The following is a 20,745-nucleotide window of genomic DNA, read 5'->3' on the forward strand; positions in this document are numbered from 1 at the left end:
TAGAGCGGCAGCGGAGGAGACTGTATAGGTGGTGGAACCAGTGGCCACGACGTTGTCGTGTTCACTTGCCAGGGTCGCGGAGTGTTGAGGCTCGGATATAGGAAGCGCTGGGTGTAATGGTGGTGGCGATGATTGCACTGCAGGAGCAGGAGAGTCTTCAGCATTCTATGTCGGCTTCAGCCTGTCGATAGATATGATTCCACTGCGTCCACTGATGAGGACAACAGGACTTGGCGGTGCGCTCAAGAACCTTGTACGGGCCATCATAGCGTTAGGCAAGTGACCTACGGACGTAGACATATGTGGAAATTGTCAGGTCTTGGCTTACGAATACTCAGACATCACCAGGAGCAACCACGCCTGTTGGCAGGGCCTGTTGGCACGACATCATGGTTTCAAAGCGCTACTGGAACTGGAAAAGCGTACTCGTTGTTGGAAGTATAGCACCTATGTGTTGTGTACCTCTCCGTCCTGTTCCAGTAGCGCTTTAAAACCCCGATCAGCAGGTGCTGTGGTGTCGGTCGCAGCTGGCTCATTGTCGCGCGAAGCCTCTGAGCGTATACTGCTGGAGGTCTGGAACGTCTGTGGTTGAGGCAGGTGAAGTGGCGTGCAGGAACTGTTGTTCAGGCAACCGGAGTGTGGTGCCGTAAACCTGTTCCGAAGACGAGCAGTGCAGGTCAGTTTTCAGGGCGGAACGAATGCCAAGGAGTACAACAGGAATAAGAACTTCTGTCAAACGAGTGGTGTCATGGGTGCGGAGAAGTCTTCAGCTGGCTATATGGAACCGCTCAAGTAAGCCGGTGGCTGAAGGATGGTAAGACGTCGTGGGGATCCGTGTCGTGCAAAGAAGATTAATTAGGTAGGCAAAGAGTCTAGGTTCGAACTGACGTCCGGGAGCCGTTGTGATGATCGACGGTACACCGAAACGTACAATCATTCCGGTGACAAGAGCTTGGGTGGACTCAGTTATATGTCGGCTATCGGAATCGCGTCTGGCTATTGTATGTAAATCTGTTGACACACGTGAGTAGGTAGGTGGACTCGTTGGATATAGGTGGGTAGAGGTAGGTTGAACCCGTTCTTCTTCTTCTTCTTCTACGTGGTGTGGCACACAACCAAAGACAATATGCCACGGCCGTCAATGGATTGATGCAAGCGAGGATGACCGTGTATTCACACGAGCGACATTCCCCCAGAAGGGGAAGATGCGAAAAACGTCATAGCTTTCTGCTTCACGTGCACTGCTAACCGTGGGGAATATCCTGCGACACAGCCACAAGATATTCCGTAGCAGACGACAGGAAAACGCGCTGACGGTGTCGTGTGCGAAGTGTCGTCTGCTAAATACGCAGTACGCCACTCCCGATATTCCGCAGCATGTGAATGCTCAACATAACATGGGACGGAACTTCGGCTTAGTGAGCAGTGTTTTCGCTTTTTCTTCCACTAGAATATTCCGTGAGGATGTCGCTCGTATGAATACACGGTGAAGGGATGAGGCTATACGGACTGAAAGCGATGGGATGACGAGATGAACGATACTATTGCATGGACGACGGCTGATGGGTCGGAAGAGTCCGCGGTACGACCAAGAGAAAGCATCTGTCAGACGGACGTACTTCCGGCCTTAGCAGTTACGGCCTTCAGTGCATACGGTCATTAAATTCATGCCAGACGATGAGCCATACGGCCTTTGCGACGAAACTGAGGTGTTAGGGCAACGGAGTTCCCCCGAGAGAGTTTACGGTGTTCCCCCGAAACTGCCGAAGCCTCGTTACCAAACGCCATGAACAAGATGGCGCATATTTCCTTCAATTCGAAACAAAATGTTTTTATGAGACGTAATGTTCTGCCAACTTTTCTGTGCTCAACACTTTGCGTTTTTCTGACGCGTTTTTGCACATTGCTTCTCATTCGATCTCGTCAGTGCTCCAACTGTGGCGTCGTAGCGGACATTGAGCACGTCCTAATGGAATGTAAGCTCTACGAAACGGAGAGGCGGCAACTCTGTGCCCAGCGTAGTGGTGCTAGCCGACAGACGTTCAACCTGGCTGCAATTCTTGGCCCATGTCAGAGCCATGTGCAACACCGTCGAGGTCTTCTGATGTTCTTGGAGTTCCTCTTGGCTACCAGCTTGCTCCAGACGCCGTAGGGTCCTCCCCTGCATCTCAAGGACCATTGGCGCTTCTTTCATGTGCTTTTTCCTTTTGTGGGACGTAGCGTTGCGCAACCAGAGGACGAGAGCTCAAGAGTTGTACTTGCACATAACTTCATTTTCATATTTCACATCTCATGTTTCTCGTGTAATGGGGTAGTGCACTGCTCTCAAGCGGTGAATCACCCCAGGCCATAGTCATGATGCATTTGTTGTTGCCATCTCGTCAGTTCTTACTGATACCCTCGAACCAATGCATTCCGTGTCGTCTGCATCCGAAACTGTGCGCGCACAACAAAGCATCGAAATCTCTTTAAAAAGATACCATCTGCTGTTATTATGTTTCAAATTAGCTAAGTGCAAACCAAGCGTTGTTTCCGAGTGCTCATAACGAGAACAAATGTGATTTCACTACATTCCTTCCAACATTCACAGATGTGTTGATCGGTGTAGACATAATTGGCAAAATGCCTTCACGGATACAGTTTAGTATAGCCTACCATGGTTAGGGCAGGCAGGTTGGGTAGGTTAGGCAGGGCATCAGCAGAAGCTGCTGATCAGGGCAGCATCAGCAGGTCAGGGCAGGGTACAAGTTGCGTAGACACATACCGTCTTCCGCCATGCAGGGACATTAAATGCGGTGTGCCGCGTGATGAGCTCTCGGCGTTCCGCTAAAGAACTCTCAGGTGGGCAAAATTAATCCACAGACCGACCACTACTACGCCGCTCATTATCATATCTGCCTCGCGACGTAAATAATATTATCACAATCGGTTACTTCTTTTCCCCGTGCCTCTCGTAATATTTTGCGCCGCGCGACGCAAGTTCACTTTGGTGCGGGCTTGGATACCGGAGCTATTTCCGAAAAATAGCGTCTATTCGAAAAAAGCGAAAGACGGATTGGGTGCTCCATCCTAAACTTTCTATCTTCCGGGTTTTATGTCACTGTACTTTCCCGTGACCCTGAATCGGAGTTGCACAAGTAACGATTGCGGGATTTTGTTTCTGATGCGTGCTTGTTATCGCTGACGGGCTTCGTCTAGGAGCATCGTACAAAAGTCCACGTACAGGGTGTATCAACGAGTAAGTGTCCCGTGAACAAATCATGCATCAGCCGCTTGGAACAGCAGCAACAGCGTCAGAACACACGAGATAACTCGAGTAAACAACAGGCGCGGTACTTTGACGGCGCGTGTGAGCAGGGCTCTATATGAGGAGTTTGAAATTTGTTTCCCATGTGAACTCCTTTTGCAACGTCGCTCCAAGCTCCGCTCGGAAGGTCTTTGCCCCCTAACAGAACATTGGAGCTAATTTTGCGGTTGTTCTCCACTTTCTAAAGAAATAAAAAGTTCTCAGACACTTTAGAAAAGGAGTTGTCGATGCGCCAAAAAGAAACCTAATCATCATCGTCATCAGCTTTCGAAAAGGTACAAAATCGATAAATACCTTCTACGTACTACAGAGGGCTGCAACCAATGTGAGCCACCTGTTCCTCAACCCTGTACACAGTTTCTTTCTGTCTTCTTCTTTTTTTTTTTTTTCCTGTTTATTTTCCCAACTCAAATGGCACACGTTACGGAAAACACCATTCCAGTGTATTTCCGTTTGAAACACTTTCTCTGTAGTTGAAATATGGCAGTACAACGGCTATGGCAAAGTATGGCAGAACAATTGCTTTCAAAACATGTCCACTTTCTGTGTGAACCAATATTTCAGATAGTAGTTGTTAACGGAAAATTTATTAAACTCAAGAACGGATAGTATGAAGGGAATTGCCTCAGGACGAGAGCCGCCGATATGTTGAACAGATATTGCCGTTCTTCTGGGCAGAATGTTCCAAATATCGCCGTTCTCTGTTCGAAATATCTCTGTTCCAAATATAACCAAATAAATATAATAAAATGTAATATATAAATATAATATAAAAATAAAATATCCAAATAAATACCATGCCGATGATGAGGACGGTACCCAGAAGAACAGTCTCTGTTCCAAACATCGGCGGCTCTCGTCCTGAGGCAACTCGTCCTTCGTACTTCCCTATACCAGTTTTTCTGGATTTCTACCCGTCTACAGTGTTTCAGTCAGGTTTTTCAACGCCTTTCAGTTTAGTTCCGTTCAATTATCACAGCTTTCAGTTGAGTATACGAAATAAAAAGTACGTTTTTTTTGTTAGAACCCTTCTTACTGAAACACTGAAAACTAACAAATTTACGGCAACGTCGTCAGACTGTTGCCTGTACAGTGATAATGTTGCGAAAACACCCGAAATGCCCGTCGGATATGATGTACGTACTTAGATCACATTCTGCACGTTTTGAGAGGAAACGTGTAAATTATTCGCGTTGTCGATCGGCGGACTCAATATTCGGACTACATTCTCCACTGGCGGATGTATACCTCTGTGCCTGCAGCTTTTGAGTCGTCTCGGAGTACTATTGTAACTCCGCCATTTGGGTAGCGTGAAGACGGACTCCAACAAACTATGCAGGGAAATGGAGACAGACGCCGGTAGGCAGAATACAGGGGAAGGCGACACAGAATATATTTACATAATTTGTACAGACTGGTGACGGACATGCGTCCGAAGTACAGAAGGCGATGAGCACCCGATGTCGGATGCTTTTAAAACCAACGAAGGCGAGAGTGTCCAGCTTTCTCTATTCCAGGAATACATCCCCTGCTTTGTTCGACTTCTTCGCTGCGTCCCAGCTTTATTGTCCGAAGGAGACCGCAGGTCTGTTTTCGGGATGGTTCCTTTTCTTCCCTGGCGTAGCTGCTCCCAAAAGACTTCTCAACTAGGTCGTCCCACGATGCCAATTCTCGGAACTCGACCTTGAGTCATAACAGTACAGAATACCTCGGAATTACTATAGTTGGCGAGGTCGAGCTCTGACGTCAGAGGGCCCATTCATATTGGTAACAGGGTCGCGGAGTTGCCACTCCGGGGTTGGAATGATTCCGGAATCATTCCAGATTTACCAGAGCCCTGATGGGAATTGGAATGGAATGGCGGAAATTGCCCTAGGAATGGAATGGAATTAGGCTTTTTTTTTTTTCGCAGGCGGGATGGAATTGGAATAGACTGGTCTGGGTGCCACACGGTCAAGGGCGAAATAACCTCGTCTTTTTGCTTTTTTCCGTGATGGGTAATGTTATATCTCCTCTATAACACTGCTGGGCTGCCCAGCACGGTTACCGGTCCCTTTTCTTTTATTGATGGAATTAAAGGAATGGAATGGGGTTGCCAAGCCATTCCAGGAGTGGGGAACTGGCCATACCTTTACATTCCGAGGAATTGAAAGGAATGGAATTGGAATGTGTGATCCCATTCCGCAACCCTGATTGGCAAGCACTTCTGGTGGCTGAGTGCGTTCAGCTCCAAGCTCGTGCTGAGGACCTGGAGATGGATCCCACCACCATCTGTGTTCGTCTCGGCTTTTTCTCGGGTTTTCCGGCTGTCCGACGTCGTAACACTTCCTTTTGAAGCCGGCCCAGTACACATACTAACCGCCCTGTCTCCTCGCTATTATCTCTATCCTCCTTGCCCCAGCTGCTTGGTGGTGACCACAAGGAGTAAAGAAACAATAAAGGGGCAGTAAAACTGGAGATCATGAAAAAGAAATGCAAGGAAAAAAAGAAAAGAAACGACGTTGGCACTTGGCCAAGTTCAGGGCAGGGATTTTCCTTCGGTCTTTTATCTCTGAGACTCGGAAGACCTCGGTCTGGAAGGACGAGATAAGTGTCATGTGTGTGACTGACGACTCGATAACATCTTACGCACTCTGATATTTGTTGAGTCTGAGGAAGCGTGGCGTGAGCCAATTGTATAATGACTCGTGGTTTTTAGTGGCCTTGTGGGTCGCCGGACAACTTGTGGTCGCGGAGGTCGTATCTTGTGGAGCTAACCAAGGGAGGGGAAAAAAGGAGGGATGAAAGGGAAGGACGAATAAATGATACAGTAGAGGGAGAGGTGTGCAATCCCTGTTGCTCTGGGAAAGCCTACACTGGTAAAACAGAACTTCACCACATAGCACGCTACTAGCCAACCATCATACCGAATGATATCATTTTGTGTCATGATTTGTTCAAAACAGAGGGGAGGCGCCTATCTGGGACATAGCCAACCATCATACCGAATGATATCATTTTGTGTCATGATTTGTTCAAAACAGGGGGGAGGCGCCTATCAGGGACAAGATAATCTGTCCCAGATAGGCGCCTCCCCTCTGTTTTGAACAAATCATGACACAAAATGATATCATTCGGTATGATGGTTGGCTAGTAGCGTGCTATGTGGTGAAGTTCTGTTTTAACAGTGTACCCATCAGTAGGCTTTCATTGGTACCAGGGTTTGCGGCGTTGCCACTCCTGGGTTGGAATGATTCCGGAATCATTCCAGATTTATCAGAGCCCGGAATGGAATTACCCTCTCAGGTAATGTGACACTTACGAGACTCAAAAGATGCTCCGTCCGTTATTCTTACGCCACTTGCCTCACGCTACGCTTCTCTCGGGGGACTTGCCTTCAGTAACGATTATAGTAACGGAAACGCTATATTACCGGTACCGGAAACAGAAACGCATATCGTGCACAATTATTACCGGAAACGAAAAAAAAAAAGATATTCAGTAATGAATTCGTGTAATTGTTGGAAAGGGAGCTTTCACCTACGTCGCATTGTGACGTAGGAGTGACGTAGCATGCTGGTAAGCTCCTGTCACGCAAGTGCACCCCGTCAAGCTTCTCATTACCGGAAAGAGTAGCGGAAACGAAAAAGGAAACTGTAACGAAAATACTGCCCTTTTACTACCCAAGCAGCACAATGTACTGAAAGTCGAGTGCAATAGGGGTGGACGGGTAGGTGGAAGGCCTTGAACAGACTCGTGAAACTGAACTACTCTGATAAGACACATACCGACCACCCCTGTTGCACTCGACTTTCAGTACATTGTGCAGCTTGGGTATTCACTGCTTTCCTTCAGCTCTTACTGTGTGATTACGGGTTTTTGTACATCGGGAGGGTGATTGGGTGTATCAGGTTTTCGGAACTGTTACCGGGAACAATTTCCAACGCTCTGTGGTTTCTTTTGCGAAACGTAGCAACGACCGAGAGCGTGCTCAGGAATCGTACACGCGTCAAGGGCGCCTTTGTTTGTTTGTTTGTTTTCGCCGGATAAAGGTGACATCACGATAACGACGACATCTATGCAGGAAAGAGTCATAAACAGGAAGTTATACATGTTGTATTGCTTATGCATGGCGTATGATATTTAAATGTTCTTTTTCTTTTTTTTAAGGAAGGCGTTCAATTATTGCTACCTCACTAGTAAAATAGTTAACATCTTTTTTTGCGTTTTGCGGTTCGGTTTTATTTGCGTTCTCCTGCGTTGTCTCTGACATGAACTGCAGTTTGCCCAACGCAACAAGTCTTCTGGTTTACGTGGTTGCCCAAGCAACACAACATCTTGGGCCAATATTGGATAATATTGACAATGTCGGCCCAATATAGGACCAAGATTGGACCAATATCGGGCCAGTATTGCTGGTATTGGTCCAATATTGGGCCAAGATGTTGTGCTGCTTGGGTGGTGGCTCGTTATGGCTGAGCAGTCTCCCTGCCAATATGGGGCGTCCTGGGCAGACTTCACAAAGAACTCTGCCGTACAGCGTCCGATGAAGACCCGAAGGAACAACTCAGACAGTACGAAGTGGGGTCACCTCCCAGTATCGGTGGGGAAGGCTAGGCTTAGGCGGACCCCTGCAATTGACGTATTCAATCCGCATTTCAATAAAACTTCTTATTATCCCTAAACATTCTAATGAGCACCAGGCTACAGATGTTATAGTGTTCAGCCTCCAAGGTCAGCTGTGCAGATAAGGCAGAAAAGAGCATGCAATTCTTGGACGTCTTCCGTGCCTGCTCAGCATCGCAGAAATCGGAATGTATGCATTTCATAATTTACGGCACGTTTTCAATTGTGTTGTCAGTCGATTTGTTGTTTCGTTTACATGTGTCTCCAGAAGGTGGAGGAGGTATGGGCAAAAACAAACAAACAAAAACGGTCGTGTAGGAGGGCAAAAGGCCTGGGACTCCTGAAGTAGAAACGGTGTAGTATTTACTGTACGGAAATGCAGTACACAGTCGTGGGAAAGCTAAGGAACGCAACCAAGCTTCAGTTACAGCTACCCAAGCAGCACAACATATTTGCCCAATATTGGCAATGCCGGCCCAATATTGGTCCAGTATTGGCAATGATGGGGCCAATATTGGCCAAGATGTTGTGCTGCTTGGGTATAGTTTGTGTGATACTGTCTTGAAATAACTAACTCCTTTTTGGGGAGTACACCCTTGCCATATACATCACTCCATTTGGAGTGTACAATTACTCTCCATTACCCTCTTTAAGGAGTATGAAGGAAGTGAGGAGACTCCTCAGCGGGAGTGATATACGTGACAAGGGTGTACGCCCCAAAAAGGAGTCTCCCCTTTTTTAAGAGTGTTGTTACGCTTATGGAGCAGTTGTTTCTGCGAGTTACCGTGTTTAAACGTCCACTTCTCGCCACACTTGAGTGTCTTTCAACAGGAGCGCTAGAGAATCATCAGTGTCAATCAATCAATCAATCAATCAATTTATTTACTCCCAAGAGTCCCTCGGGAGGGCGTTACATGGGAGGAGTGGGTTACAGGAAATAAAAATAAAATAAAAAAAGAAAAAAAGCGACAAATATCATTTTAAACAACACAATAACAACAACAACAACAACGAAGAAGAAAAAAAAGAAGAAAAAAAAACGCTCCAAAGATCGACAAAAGGACGTTTCGAAACTGATCCGCAGAAAAATGTGGCACTACCTGAATTACTTAAAATTGCATCTTGTAACTACTTACTCCAAAAATGGTGACTAATTACAGTGACAGTTACTTTGGCAACTCGTTGCTACTCTCTATTACGATTGAATCGTCATTGTAATGACGTAAACTCACAGCATGAACTAAAGCACTATACACGATAAACACCCAGACAAGCGCTTTTCGTTATCGCCCCACTTCACGCTATGAGTTTACGTGACCCTACCCAACTAGCTCGTACAGCAGAAGTTTTTGGGCTCTGTAACTACCAGCAGAAGTTTAGCGTTAGTTACCATGATTTTTGACTATGTACTTGTAAAATCGAACTGTAATTAATTAATTCAGGTACTATACAAATACCGGTTACAGTTAGAAACTTCTTGTAACTTAGTTGCTACCCAGGACAGGCACAATACAGCGAACCCTCGTTAATATGACCCCCGATAATCTGACATACGCACGTTATGACCATACTCTTGGGGAACAATGCTGTGCAACTTCTGCAAATCTCCCCCCCCGTTAATATGACAATTCCGCATTATGACCAAAATTTTCGGGAACGACCATGGTCATAATAATGAGGGTTCAGGGTATACAATGAACCCTCGTTAATGTGACACCCGATAATCTGACATACGTGCTTTACGACCATACTCTTGGGGAACAATGCTGTGCAACTTCTGCAAATCTCCCCCCCCCCCGTTAATATGACAATTCCGCATTATGACCAAAATTTTCGGGAACGACCATGGTCATAATAATGAGGGTTCAGGGTATACAATGAACCCTCGTTAATGTGACACCCGATAATCTGGCATACGTGCTTTACGACCATGCTCTTGGGGCACAATACTGTGAAACTTCTCCAAATCCCCCCTCCGTTAATATGACAATTCCGCATTATGACCAAAATTTTCGGGAACGACCATGGTCATAATAACGAGGGTTCACTGCATACAATACCCCGTACAAACTCTCGCTGAGGAAATAAAGTATACTGATATAAACACCACCGTTACTTCCCTGCAGTCCTGGAAGTTCACCTGAAGGCAGAATCAGGCGAGTGGCAGCAACGGTCTGTGCTCGCTCGAAATGGCTCCTACACAGTTGACTCCCTGCTGTGTGGTACACGATACCAACTGTACGGCGTCGCCTTTCTCGGTTCCGGAATCAGAGAACAGAGTGAACTCGTCACAGCCAGGACTCTTGGAACGCGTAAGTACTACCTTAGGTGTATCTAGGGTCTGACCTTTTTGGGTTAAACCCGATTATATTCCCACCCGAATCCGTTTTGGACAAATTCGGGTCAAACTCGATTTCTCTCAGAATTCCGATCACGTGTCACATATCGCGTACGTTACTACTAAATATTTAGTAGTCAATCTGTGCGCATGTGTGATGTACACATTGTTTGACTGCAACAATAAACTATGCGAAGCACATTTGAGGTTACAGCAGGTGATGCTTGTGGCGATAATAGGAATGCATGTTTAACGATACATGCACCTTTAACTGTGTGCCGCTTGCAGGACAGGACAGGAACAGGGGTTCTGTTTATGGGAGTAGCCGAATTTGTGGTGTGACGAATTCAATCTCTCCCTAATATTTTTCTTCATCAGCATCAACATCAGAAATAACCCGTAACACCCGATGACCCGAATGTATCAGCAGCACCAGATCTCACCCCAAATTACAGATTTTTATTAGCACCCGATTTTTCCATCCCGAATCCGGAGAGAGCATTTAACACAAAAGTGTCGGACCTTAAACACATCTCGCAATTTTAGTGGCGAGCGCGTCAACCGGAGAATGTCACATACAGAGCTCAGTGGTATTCGTTGTCTATAACTCTCCTTCCTTGCGCCTAGGCGGCCGCGCTCCTCGCCATTTCGTAGATTCGCAGGTTCGCTTTCGCTCCACCTTCGCCTGCGCTGTGTGGGAGGCCGTTGAATGGTCAGGGGCGTGTTTACTTAGAGCCACGTCGCAGATTCGGAAGTTTGCTTTCTGTACCCTCTGTTCTCTTGGCCAAAGGGTTGACATGTCCAAACCACGCCTCCTCGTTTTTCGTCTGGTGGTTCTCGCTGTTGTCGCGGCAGTTTTTCAAAATTACTTTCATTCCTTGACGCTTGAGTGATTGAGATATTTGAAAGATAGACGTAATGAGATGCAGAGGCATCCAAATGCGGGGAAACGCGCGCTACCTACATGAACGATCCACAGAATACACTAAAAGGCCTAAAAGGAGAGCGGACCGAGGAAATATCCCGATAAGAGTCTCGTCAATCGCGAGACATTGCGGTAAGCTCACTGTAGTGAGAACACGAAGAACGTACTCTCTGCCGACGTCTCTCGACGTCACCATCCATGACCTGATCATCCAAAAACAGAGCGTAGCCGGGAACTCCCTAATATTCGCCATCATGTCAACCTGACTTGCAGTAGCAGATGACGCAACTGACCCGCTGCCGGATGCTTCTTCCCATAATCCTCTCTTCTTTCCTTGACGTGCATCTTCTGTTTGCATGCACAATCTGAATGCGCATTCACAGCCTCGATCCACATCTGTTTGGCGGATTGAATACGATACGCTTTCCTAGCGAATTCACCCGTTTGCACGGGCGGATTCGATTCGACAACTGGATACGAATCGCCTGTGTCGTATTCACGTAAACGCGGCTTGAACGGAATCGATTCGAAGCCGGAAAGAAGACGGTGCGCCACCGTTTACATGGGTGCGCATCGAGTCCAGGCAGAGCCATTTATAGGGAGAGTTTGGCCATTCTTTGATCTTTTGCCGCCTCATGGGAGGCGTCAGAGTCGTCGTTGCGCCGCCCAAAAAGCCTGAATCCGAGCGGAATCCGCTTATCAGCCATCTAGTCCGCGCCATATTGATGCTGTCCGCCAGCTGGTCGACACCTTCGTGGCCGTGTTCAATGCAATCTACAGGAATAATCGGCTTATGACCCACTGGCGCCAGTGATTAGTGGGGCTTTGTTGCCAAACAAAGAGTTCAAGGACGAAAGGCTTTCGAAGCAAGAAGTACGAACGTGTCTGTCCTTGGATTGTAAACAACGATCAGCATCAATATGGCGTCTGCGACCTGTTGACGGCTGGATAACAATACAGCACGACGAGGGAGGTCGTTCAGCCGTGACGTCGCATGACGCGCTTTAAGTTAGGCTCCTCCCAATGGTCAAACTCTCTCTATAAACGGCTCTGAGTCCAGGGCGAAGATTGCGCCACACCGTGTCTTATTGGAAAGCTGGAGCCGCAGTTCCGCAAATACCGCGCTCTCCGGTCTTGCGTGGCCGAACACGAAAATGTGGTGCCCATAGAATATAGCAGAAACGTCGCAAATGTAGAGTCCAGGCCGCGTTTTCGCGCGTACTTCAGAATGAGCCCTACTGTACGGCTGCAGGTCCTCCTACTCCTGCACTCCTGCGCTGCACGTGCTCCTACTCCTGCGCTGCACGTGCTCCTACTCCTGCACTGCACGTGCCCGGGCGGGCACGCTGGGGTCGTGAAAGGGTCCGGGTATGGACCCTTTCGACCCTTATGGACGCCAGGGTGCGCCAACGCATGTCAGCTGGATTTGCACCCCGTTGGTCTTAAGGTTACACTTGTTGTTTGCAAAGACCCTTTCGACAGCTCCACGCCGCCAGGTTGCGCCAGTGCGCGTTAACCTGTTTTGTGCCCGGTAGGTCTTCCGGTTTGCGCCATTTGTTTGCAAACAGTGAAATGGTCTTATAGCGTCCTCGATAAACTGCACCGGTGCGCCCCGGTGCGACCTGGTGCGGCTTGCCATCCTCGATAAACTGCACTGGTGCGCACTGAATGTCCTCGATTAAAGGAGTGCACCCGTTCAGTGCAGCACTGAGTTGCCCCGAACCTACACCGAGAAAATCGGCCGAGCGCCAGAGTGCAATCCCAAGAAGCATCGCGATTGCCGGAAGCACGGAGGAAGACGGAAGCGGCAAGTAGCCAGGTGTAGCCGTGCAAAGAAGCAGCAGACAGTCATCGTCAGCATGGCATTCGATCGGTGCCGCTCGCCAGGTGCCTCTCGCTACGGGTCGCGCAGCCTACGAGCCACAACGAGCACAGATCTCTAGGTAGCGCATGCTAGTATCCATCAGATCCACCAGTGCAGTGCAGTTTCATGTTCGATAATGCCTCCGCCCAGGGCACCGCCAGTGTAGAGCACCACGCACCACTGTGGTTTCGGGGCAATTCCGGAGCAAGTTTATCGAGGACGCTATTACATTATGCGCAGGGCCTGTACATTGCCGTCCGTGTGCATCCATGCTTGGCACATAACTATCCACGAGTTGGAGCAACTTTTCATTGAAAGCAGACCATAATTAGTTGGACCTTGTTGGAACATTTGAACAAATTTTGTCGCACATCTCGAGAATCTGTGATTGAAAATCCTGAGTTCGTTGAATTCAACTAGAACAATTCAATGTTTTCAAGTGTACATGCCTACTCATTGCACGAGGAAAATAATAGCGGAGGGGTCGACGGGAGAGAAGGAAGAGTGTCGGCTCGCGGGGTCACGTGGCAGCGCGGGTGTGGCTGACGTGTCGCCATCGCGGGATGATCGGCGGTGGGGAAAGGGGAATCTAGATCTGGGTTCTGATCATAACTCTCCCCTCCACCCTCTCCCACCCCGTTCACCTTGCCCCGTCCTAGTACACTCTTAAAAATGAACTTCACCACATAGCACTCTCCTAGCCAACCATCACCCCGAATGACAACGTTCTCGCCCCTGACTTGCTGAAAACGGGAGGAGGAGCCTATTTTGTTCTCATTATGCACGGCACAAAATAGGCTCCTCCTCCCGTTTTCAACAAATCAGGGGCGAGAACGTTGTCATTCGGGATGATGGTTGGTGATGTGGTGACGATGCCCACTTGAGTGCGGCCAACAACGGCAAGCTACCTCGACACCCCCCCCCCCTCATTTTTAAGAGTGTACACTCTTAAAACTGAGTTTCACCGCATAGCACGCTCCTAACCAACCATTATCTCGAATGATATCGTTATCTGCCGGGATTTGTTGAAAACGGGAGGCGTACGCCTTTTTTGTGACACTTATGCTGTTCATAATTGTCACAAAAAAGGCGTACGCCTCCCGCTTTCAACAAATCAGGGCAGGTAACGATATCATTCGAGATAATGGTTGGCTAGGAGCGTGCTATGCGGTGAAGTTCATTTTTAAGAGTGTACCACTGACGTCTCCGATATCTTGGAGCACCAACACAGCTTGAAGTTTGGAAGCTTTCAATGAGTATACGCCTCTTAGCTAATGTATGCACCACTTGCGGCCACAGTCTGTCACCTAAAATGCAGGTGAACGTCCATGGAAGCTTCGTTTGTTAGCGTGCGTTTTGGCCTCCGTTGTCGCTCCAGTGGCTTGATGGAAACGTGCTGGTAATATACGCATATTAGCGCACACGTGTTCCTTTGAATTCAATAACGGCGGCTGTATGGGTTAGAATGGTGACGATGTCGATGGGTATAAAAACGGCGCTGTGCAGGTTCACACAATTCTATCCAATCCAACTGCTTGTTCGTATGCTGGTATGACGGAGAAAGTGTGATGTCTGCTCATTCTCCGGTCGACGTCCAGCGCACCACTTAAATTACTCAAAGTGACCTCAAAGTTCATTAGACATAATGTTTATAACAATGATATATTAGCAATTTTAAAAGCATTAACACCCCAGTGCAGGGGAGAAAAAAAAAGGACTGACAGACAACACAGCCTGTCCGTCATTTATGGTTATGACTTATTTGTTCCTTACCTCGAGATGAAGTTTCAAATTTGATGCGGAGTGATCTCGACGCGCTGATGAATTTCGAGCACAATCGACATTTTCTTCTCAGTCTGGCGCCGTCATTATTCGGCTCAGTTTGTACGACAAAACTGGTGCGACTACCTATACATGGGGAGTGATTTTTTCGGGTTCAATGCCCTTCTCAAATTCGGGGGGTAAAAATCGGGCGCCATTTTAAAATCTGTAATTCGGGGAGAAATCGGGCGATAATTGTGCCTTCGGGTGTTATCGTTTTTTTTTTCTCCTCTTGTCTATTAAGTCCTTTTTTTTAGACCTACCAGCGCTAATTCCCGACGGCATAGACACTGCTGGCACACATGGGTGTATTGCTGGGAACGTAAGTGACCCATTCTTATATGTGTTACGCGTGGCGACCTTTGTTCGTCTTCAGTGGAAACGTCACTTCAGCATTTCATCGTAACTGGAATTCGGGGAGAAATCTTGTTTAACCCGAATTGGTCGGAGGTCAGTTCGGAGGGGAATAACCGGGCGGAATCGGGTTTAACCCGAAAAAGTCACTCCCTACTATACATGACTGACTGGAACACACACTGTTGCAGATGACGAATAAAGCCTTGTAGCTGAAATGCATAAGGGCCTCCAGTAACCTCTGGCCCCGAAGTAATTCTGTTTGAGAGAATTTGGGGTATAAGCGCATTGTTGGTCTTTGTTTGTGACCAAACGTTTCTGAAACGCACGAAAATTACCGATAAAGTACACTGGTGATACTCCGTAGGCAAGACTTCACCTGAGGAAGTACAGGTTCTGCACGAAAGCTTGTGAATATTAAAGTTTGATTCCAAAGGGTGCTTCATGCCCTGGATTTATTGTGTTCCCACTACCTACCCAGACTGGACTGTGTATTTTTTTTCCTTCATCGCGCAAGTATTATAATATACATGTAATACTTCAATTTGGTATTATAGTACAGACGCAAATACATTTAAAAAAGTGAGTATTATAATACAAAATACTGAAAAGTATTACGTGAAGAGTATTATAATACAAAGTGTTACTGCCCTACCCTGCCTGTGATGAACAGCCTGTGAACTCAGTCGTGAAATCTCATTCTTCTTCTGTGATTCATCTCATGATTCCTTCACCGTTTATTAGTCATCTTTTTTTTTTGTCATCTTTGTCATTAATCTACCTCATCCTTCTTTGATCATCTGTTAGTTTTTCGTTATTTCCAAATTCTTTTTCTTTGTTTCTTATTTCTTAATTTTCTTCCTTTATTTCTTTCTTATTCCTTCCTATTTCTTTCTTTCTTTAATTCTTATCTTTTCTTTTTATTTATTTATTATTATTTCTTATTTCTGGAATAGCAAGCCGACGTCCCGTTTGGCTGACCTTTCCACGTTTTTTTTTTTCCTTTTCGTCTAATAAATATATCCCCCCCCCCCTGCCTGTGACAATGTGACTGAATGAACTGGTCAGAATCATATTTCACGAAGCTTTAATTTCAAAGTTTTTGTCGCCAATATTTCCATCTTCCTCTATTACTTGCAAAGATCACGAGATGATCGGACAAGCATTCCCTTCTACACGACAGGGACCCGGTTTCCTGACAGCCGTTCCAATTAGATAACGGGGCACCACCGAGACGGCTGTCGTCCATGAGGCTTAATTAACCGCGTTTCGCTCATGACACGGAACCCAATACACGTATAGTGTGCCTTGGACCTTGTCAATGCCTCCCCTGAATGAGACATTCTCGAGAGGGTCCTTGCTCCCCTTGTTCCAGCCGCCCGTTATACTCCTGCGTCGAAGGACATCGCTGCTTGTTATGTAGGAGATGGCTCCTGATGGGGTTTTCGCCAGGGTTGCACTGGGCTGCATTCATCATTAATTAATTTATCTCTCGTTGTTGTTGTTGTTGTTGTTGTTGTTGTTGCATACTATAACCTGATCCCCGATATGCTGTATTACACGTAGTGATGCAAAATTTCCGAAAATTTTTAATCACTCGAAAAGAGAAAAACGGTATTTTTCGGAGGTTTTGTCCGTAAAATTGGAAGGAAATGGAAACAAACGCGGTTGCTGCTGAGTCGAAGCATTGCCGGCCAAGCCACAGGATACAATGAGGTAGAAGCTTTAGTAGTGTTCATCCTCTAGGCATAAATGCAGAGCAGAGCATTCCATGAGACTGCTGTCTACTCAGCGATAGGTAATTGGAACTAGAGCCCTGCACGGGCCCGGGCCCCCGACCCGTCCCGGACACGTCCCGGACCGCGGGCCGAGCCTGGCTTGTTATTGGCTGTGTGCTCCGGGCCGGGCCGAGCCCGGGCCGACAAAATACGCTAACACCGCGGGCCGGGCCGGGCCGGGCCCGGGCCGACAAATATGTTTCCGAGAGTCAGGCCCGGCCGGGCCACGCAGCTAATTCCACACAACGGAGATGCATTAGTTCATATCATCATGCGCTTGCGTCATTCCTGTGCATATTTTGCAAAGACAAGCAAGGGATACTGCATTAGGCATATGATTCGACCCTCTAGAACATTCTGAAAGCCACTTTACATTGCTCGTCACTCCTCACGTATTTCACAATCACTTGGCAAAGCTTGGTGAGGAGAGGGGTATGGACTGGGAGAAGGAGTTTGTCGACAGCATCCTCTACCTCCGCAAAATCTTGACAGTGTAACGATAACGCCCATGCCCGCGTACGCTCTGGATTTAATTTGGTCTGGTGCGGTTATGGTGTTAAACCGCCATCACTTGTACGTTTGTCTTCTCTCCTTATAAATTTACTGATAAATTTTTTTGATAATCGCCAGAAACGCGTACGTCCTGGCTGGAAATACTATGCCGGGATCTACTCGCCGGGTCACCTGGCCGGGCCTGGCCGGGCCGGGCTCTATTTGCTTAGATTCCGTGCCGGGCCGGGCTCTGGTCACTGGGTCACCGGGCCGGGCCGGGACGGGCAGCATAAAAATATGAAGGTCCGGGACCGGGTCGGGCCATTTTTCGATGCGCCTGCGCCCTATTTTTCCGGAGATGAGGAAAAAAACAAACAAAAACTTTTTCCCCAAAAAAATTTCCGTTTTTATTTCTGGGGCTTCGCATCTCTAATTACACGAGTCGGCTTGACATAACGCGTGAAACACGATTAAAAGTGGTACGTTTCGATATACCTATTCAGTTGTTATCGCCACCACATGAGGAAACTCTAACCGCGCACCGTGAAAATGACCCAATGAGCACAATGTACTGAAAGTCGAGTGCAATAGGGGTGGACGGGTAGGTGGAAGGCCTTGAACAGACTCGTGAAACTGAACTACACTCTGATAAGACACATACCGACCACCCCTATTGCACTCGACTTTCAGTACATTGTGCTGCTTGGGAAAAGAACAGGATGATAATTAGGGGCTTCACGTGATCGTGATCGGTATGGTCGATCTATCGATTGATTTCAGCCAAACTGAGGCTTCGATGACTTGCGTTGAAATTTGAGCACACCTTATTTAGCTTCGCCTTCGAGTAAAAAAAATAAATAAATAAATAAATAAAAATGCCACGCAACAACAGATAAATTAATGATAATGAATGGGGAAATTCGCCACACAAGGTGCGGCCCACTATCCCAAGGCACAATGGACAGGATGAGATGCGTGCACAGCACTGAAAGTCGCTTTTTCGATATGATTCGCAAACGATATGATTTTTTTTTGTGTGTGTGGTTATTACGGTTTTGCTGTTTCTCAGAGTGGAATCCCTCTATGACAGTGTTCTCAAACTGTGGTTCGCGATCCCCAAGGGGGTCGGGATAGTTTCAGCAAGGGGTCGCGAAAGGGGTCCGGAACTTGAAAAAAAAAAAGGAAAGAAAACAAATGGTCCATAGACCATGCTCTAACCCACTATTCTGCGTCACAAAAAGCTCGTGGTATATCGGACCCCGAGGTTTAACAAATAATGCATAATGTAAGAACCCCGAGACTAGGGAACACGAAGGGACAAACACAACACGAGCAACACGACAGACACAACACAAACCCTTCGTGTTCCCTAGTCTCGGGGTTTTTACATTATGCATCATCTTCACCAGCTCGCTTGCTTCCTAGCCATTTTTTCATTAACAAATAAGCTCACTTTTGGTCAATAGGAACAGCCATTCCTGTGCCATGCGTTTTTTTCTTCTTTTTGGGATGGTTTCTAGCCCACCCAGCTGATTCACCATCAAATAATTGACTATATATTAACGGTCAAATTAAATTTCAGCGTCACTTTTGTGTGTTATGCACTGAAATCGAAAAGTTAAGGGATCGCGACGCGTTCTCTTATGTTTTTCATGGATAGCAGGGTTTGGGAAGCACTGCTCTACACTCTTAAAAATGAACTTCACCGCATAGCATGCTGCTAGCCAACCATCGTCTCGAATGATATCGTTATCTGCCCCGATTTGTTCAAAACGGGAGGCGTACGCCTTTTCTGTGACACTTATGCTGTTCATAATTGTCACAAAAAAGGCGTACGCCCCCCATTTTCAACAAATCGGCCCAGATTACGATATCATTCGAGATGATGGTTGACTAGGAGCGTGCTATGCGGTGAAGTTCATTTCTAAGCGTGTACACTCTTAAAAATGAACTTCCCCACATAGCACGCTCCTAGTCAACCATCATCCCGAATGACAACGTTCTCGCCCCTGATTTGTTGAAAACGGGAGGCGGAGCCTATTCTGTGCCATGCATAATGAGCACAAAATAAACTCCGCCTCCTGTTTTCAACAAATCTAGAGTGAGAACGTTGTCATTCGGGATGATGGTTGGCTAGGAGCGTGCTATGTGGGGAAGTTCATTTCTAAGAGTGTATGAAAGCAACCTGTGTGTCTCGGGGTATGATGTATAACTTCGTATAGGTTTCCACGCGCGTCTCACAGAAGAGCGTGCACTCCGTTTGTCGACGGCGCCATCTTGCTGCCACATCAAGACCAGCACAAACGCAGAGTGTCGAGCGACTGGAACGTTCTCCGTTGCCTTTTGATTTCCTGTTTTCCAAAACAACTTTCTCTCGTTTGCTTGATTTACCAGCCAGCGTAGTGGATGCACTCATTTGTATAAAGTATACGACGTGGTACAGTCGACCCCCGTTTATCCGGACAGTGCCGTTCCCGGCGAAATCGTCCGGATACCGGGGCACCCGGATAAATGAAACGACCGAATAGAAACGTCCTAGAGAGCAAGGTTTAATTAAAACACAGAAATCTCGTCAATGACAGCTGTTACATAGTAGTGTGTGCACTCGACTCCTGCAAACGTTTGCTAATTGCATAGAGTTGAGCCACGCCGTTGCGCTGCTCGAAGAATGTCAGTGCGGACGCAAAGTGTCAATGTCGGAGCCTTGTTTCTCACTGGCGTCATTGGCACCGTCTTGCTGCACATCATTGGAGGCAACAGCAACAATCACACCGTCGTCAGTCATATCTGCACACGCGTCATCATCCTTATCAACGTCAACGTAGTCAGAAACCGCAGCATCATCTACGGCAGTGCAGTGAGCCTCTGCATCAGGGATCGCAGCTCAGCTATAGGGGAATGTCTTCATCGGCCAACGGGCCGTAAGCAGCAGGCCCTCGGGTTGGAGTTTTCCCCTCTAGAACCGGACAGTTGCTCGAGATATTTCCAAATGACTCGACTGGTCAACGTGACCCAACGCACACAAATCATCGTGCACGGTTGTCTCGCCTACGGAGGAATGTAAGTCCCTGACGTGTGACGGGAATAACCACAACACAACGAAAAGGGTGACGAAGCGGGGTCAGCGTCTCCTCTTACTCACGGTAGTCCGGATAACTGAAGCTGGACTACAAGAATTTTCGACTTTCATTCCCCGGAATTCTTGTCCGAGTCCGGAAGCTGAAGTCCGGATAAACGAGAACAAAATCCGTTCCAGTGTCT

The 20,745-nt window shown here is 47.3% G+C and overlaps 1 protein-coding gene across 1 annotated transcript in view; it reads left to right on the plus strand.

The window, feature by feature from the left end:
• Window positions 1-20,745, plus strand: part of LOC135386350 (cell adhesion molecule Dscam1-like) — a 357,610-nt gene that overhangs the window by 139,739 nt on the left and 197,126 nt on the right. The window contains exon 28 of the mRNA XM_064616211.1: window positions 10,039-10,224. Within this exon, the coding sequence (XP_064472281.1) occupies window positions 10,039-10,224 (186 nt within the window). The remainder of the gene's footprint in view (window positions 1-10,038; window positions 10,225-20,745) is intronic.

The sequence above is a fragment of the Ornithodoros turicata genome, chromosome 2 (genome assembly GCF_037126465.1).
Source record: "Ornithodoros turicata isolate Travis chromosome 2, ASM3712646v1, whole genome shotgun sequence".
In the NCBI taxonomy this organism is placed as follows: Eukaryota; Metazoa; Arthropoda; class Arachnida; order Ixodida; family Argasidae; genus Ornithodoros; species Ornithodoros turicata.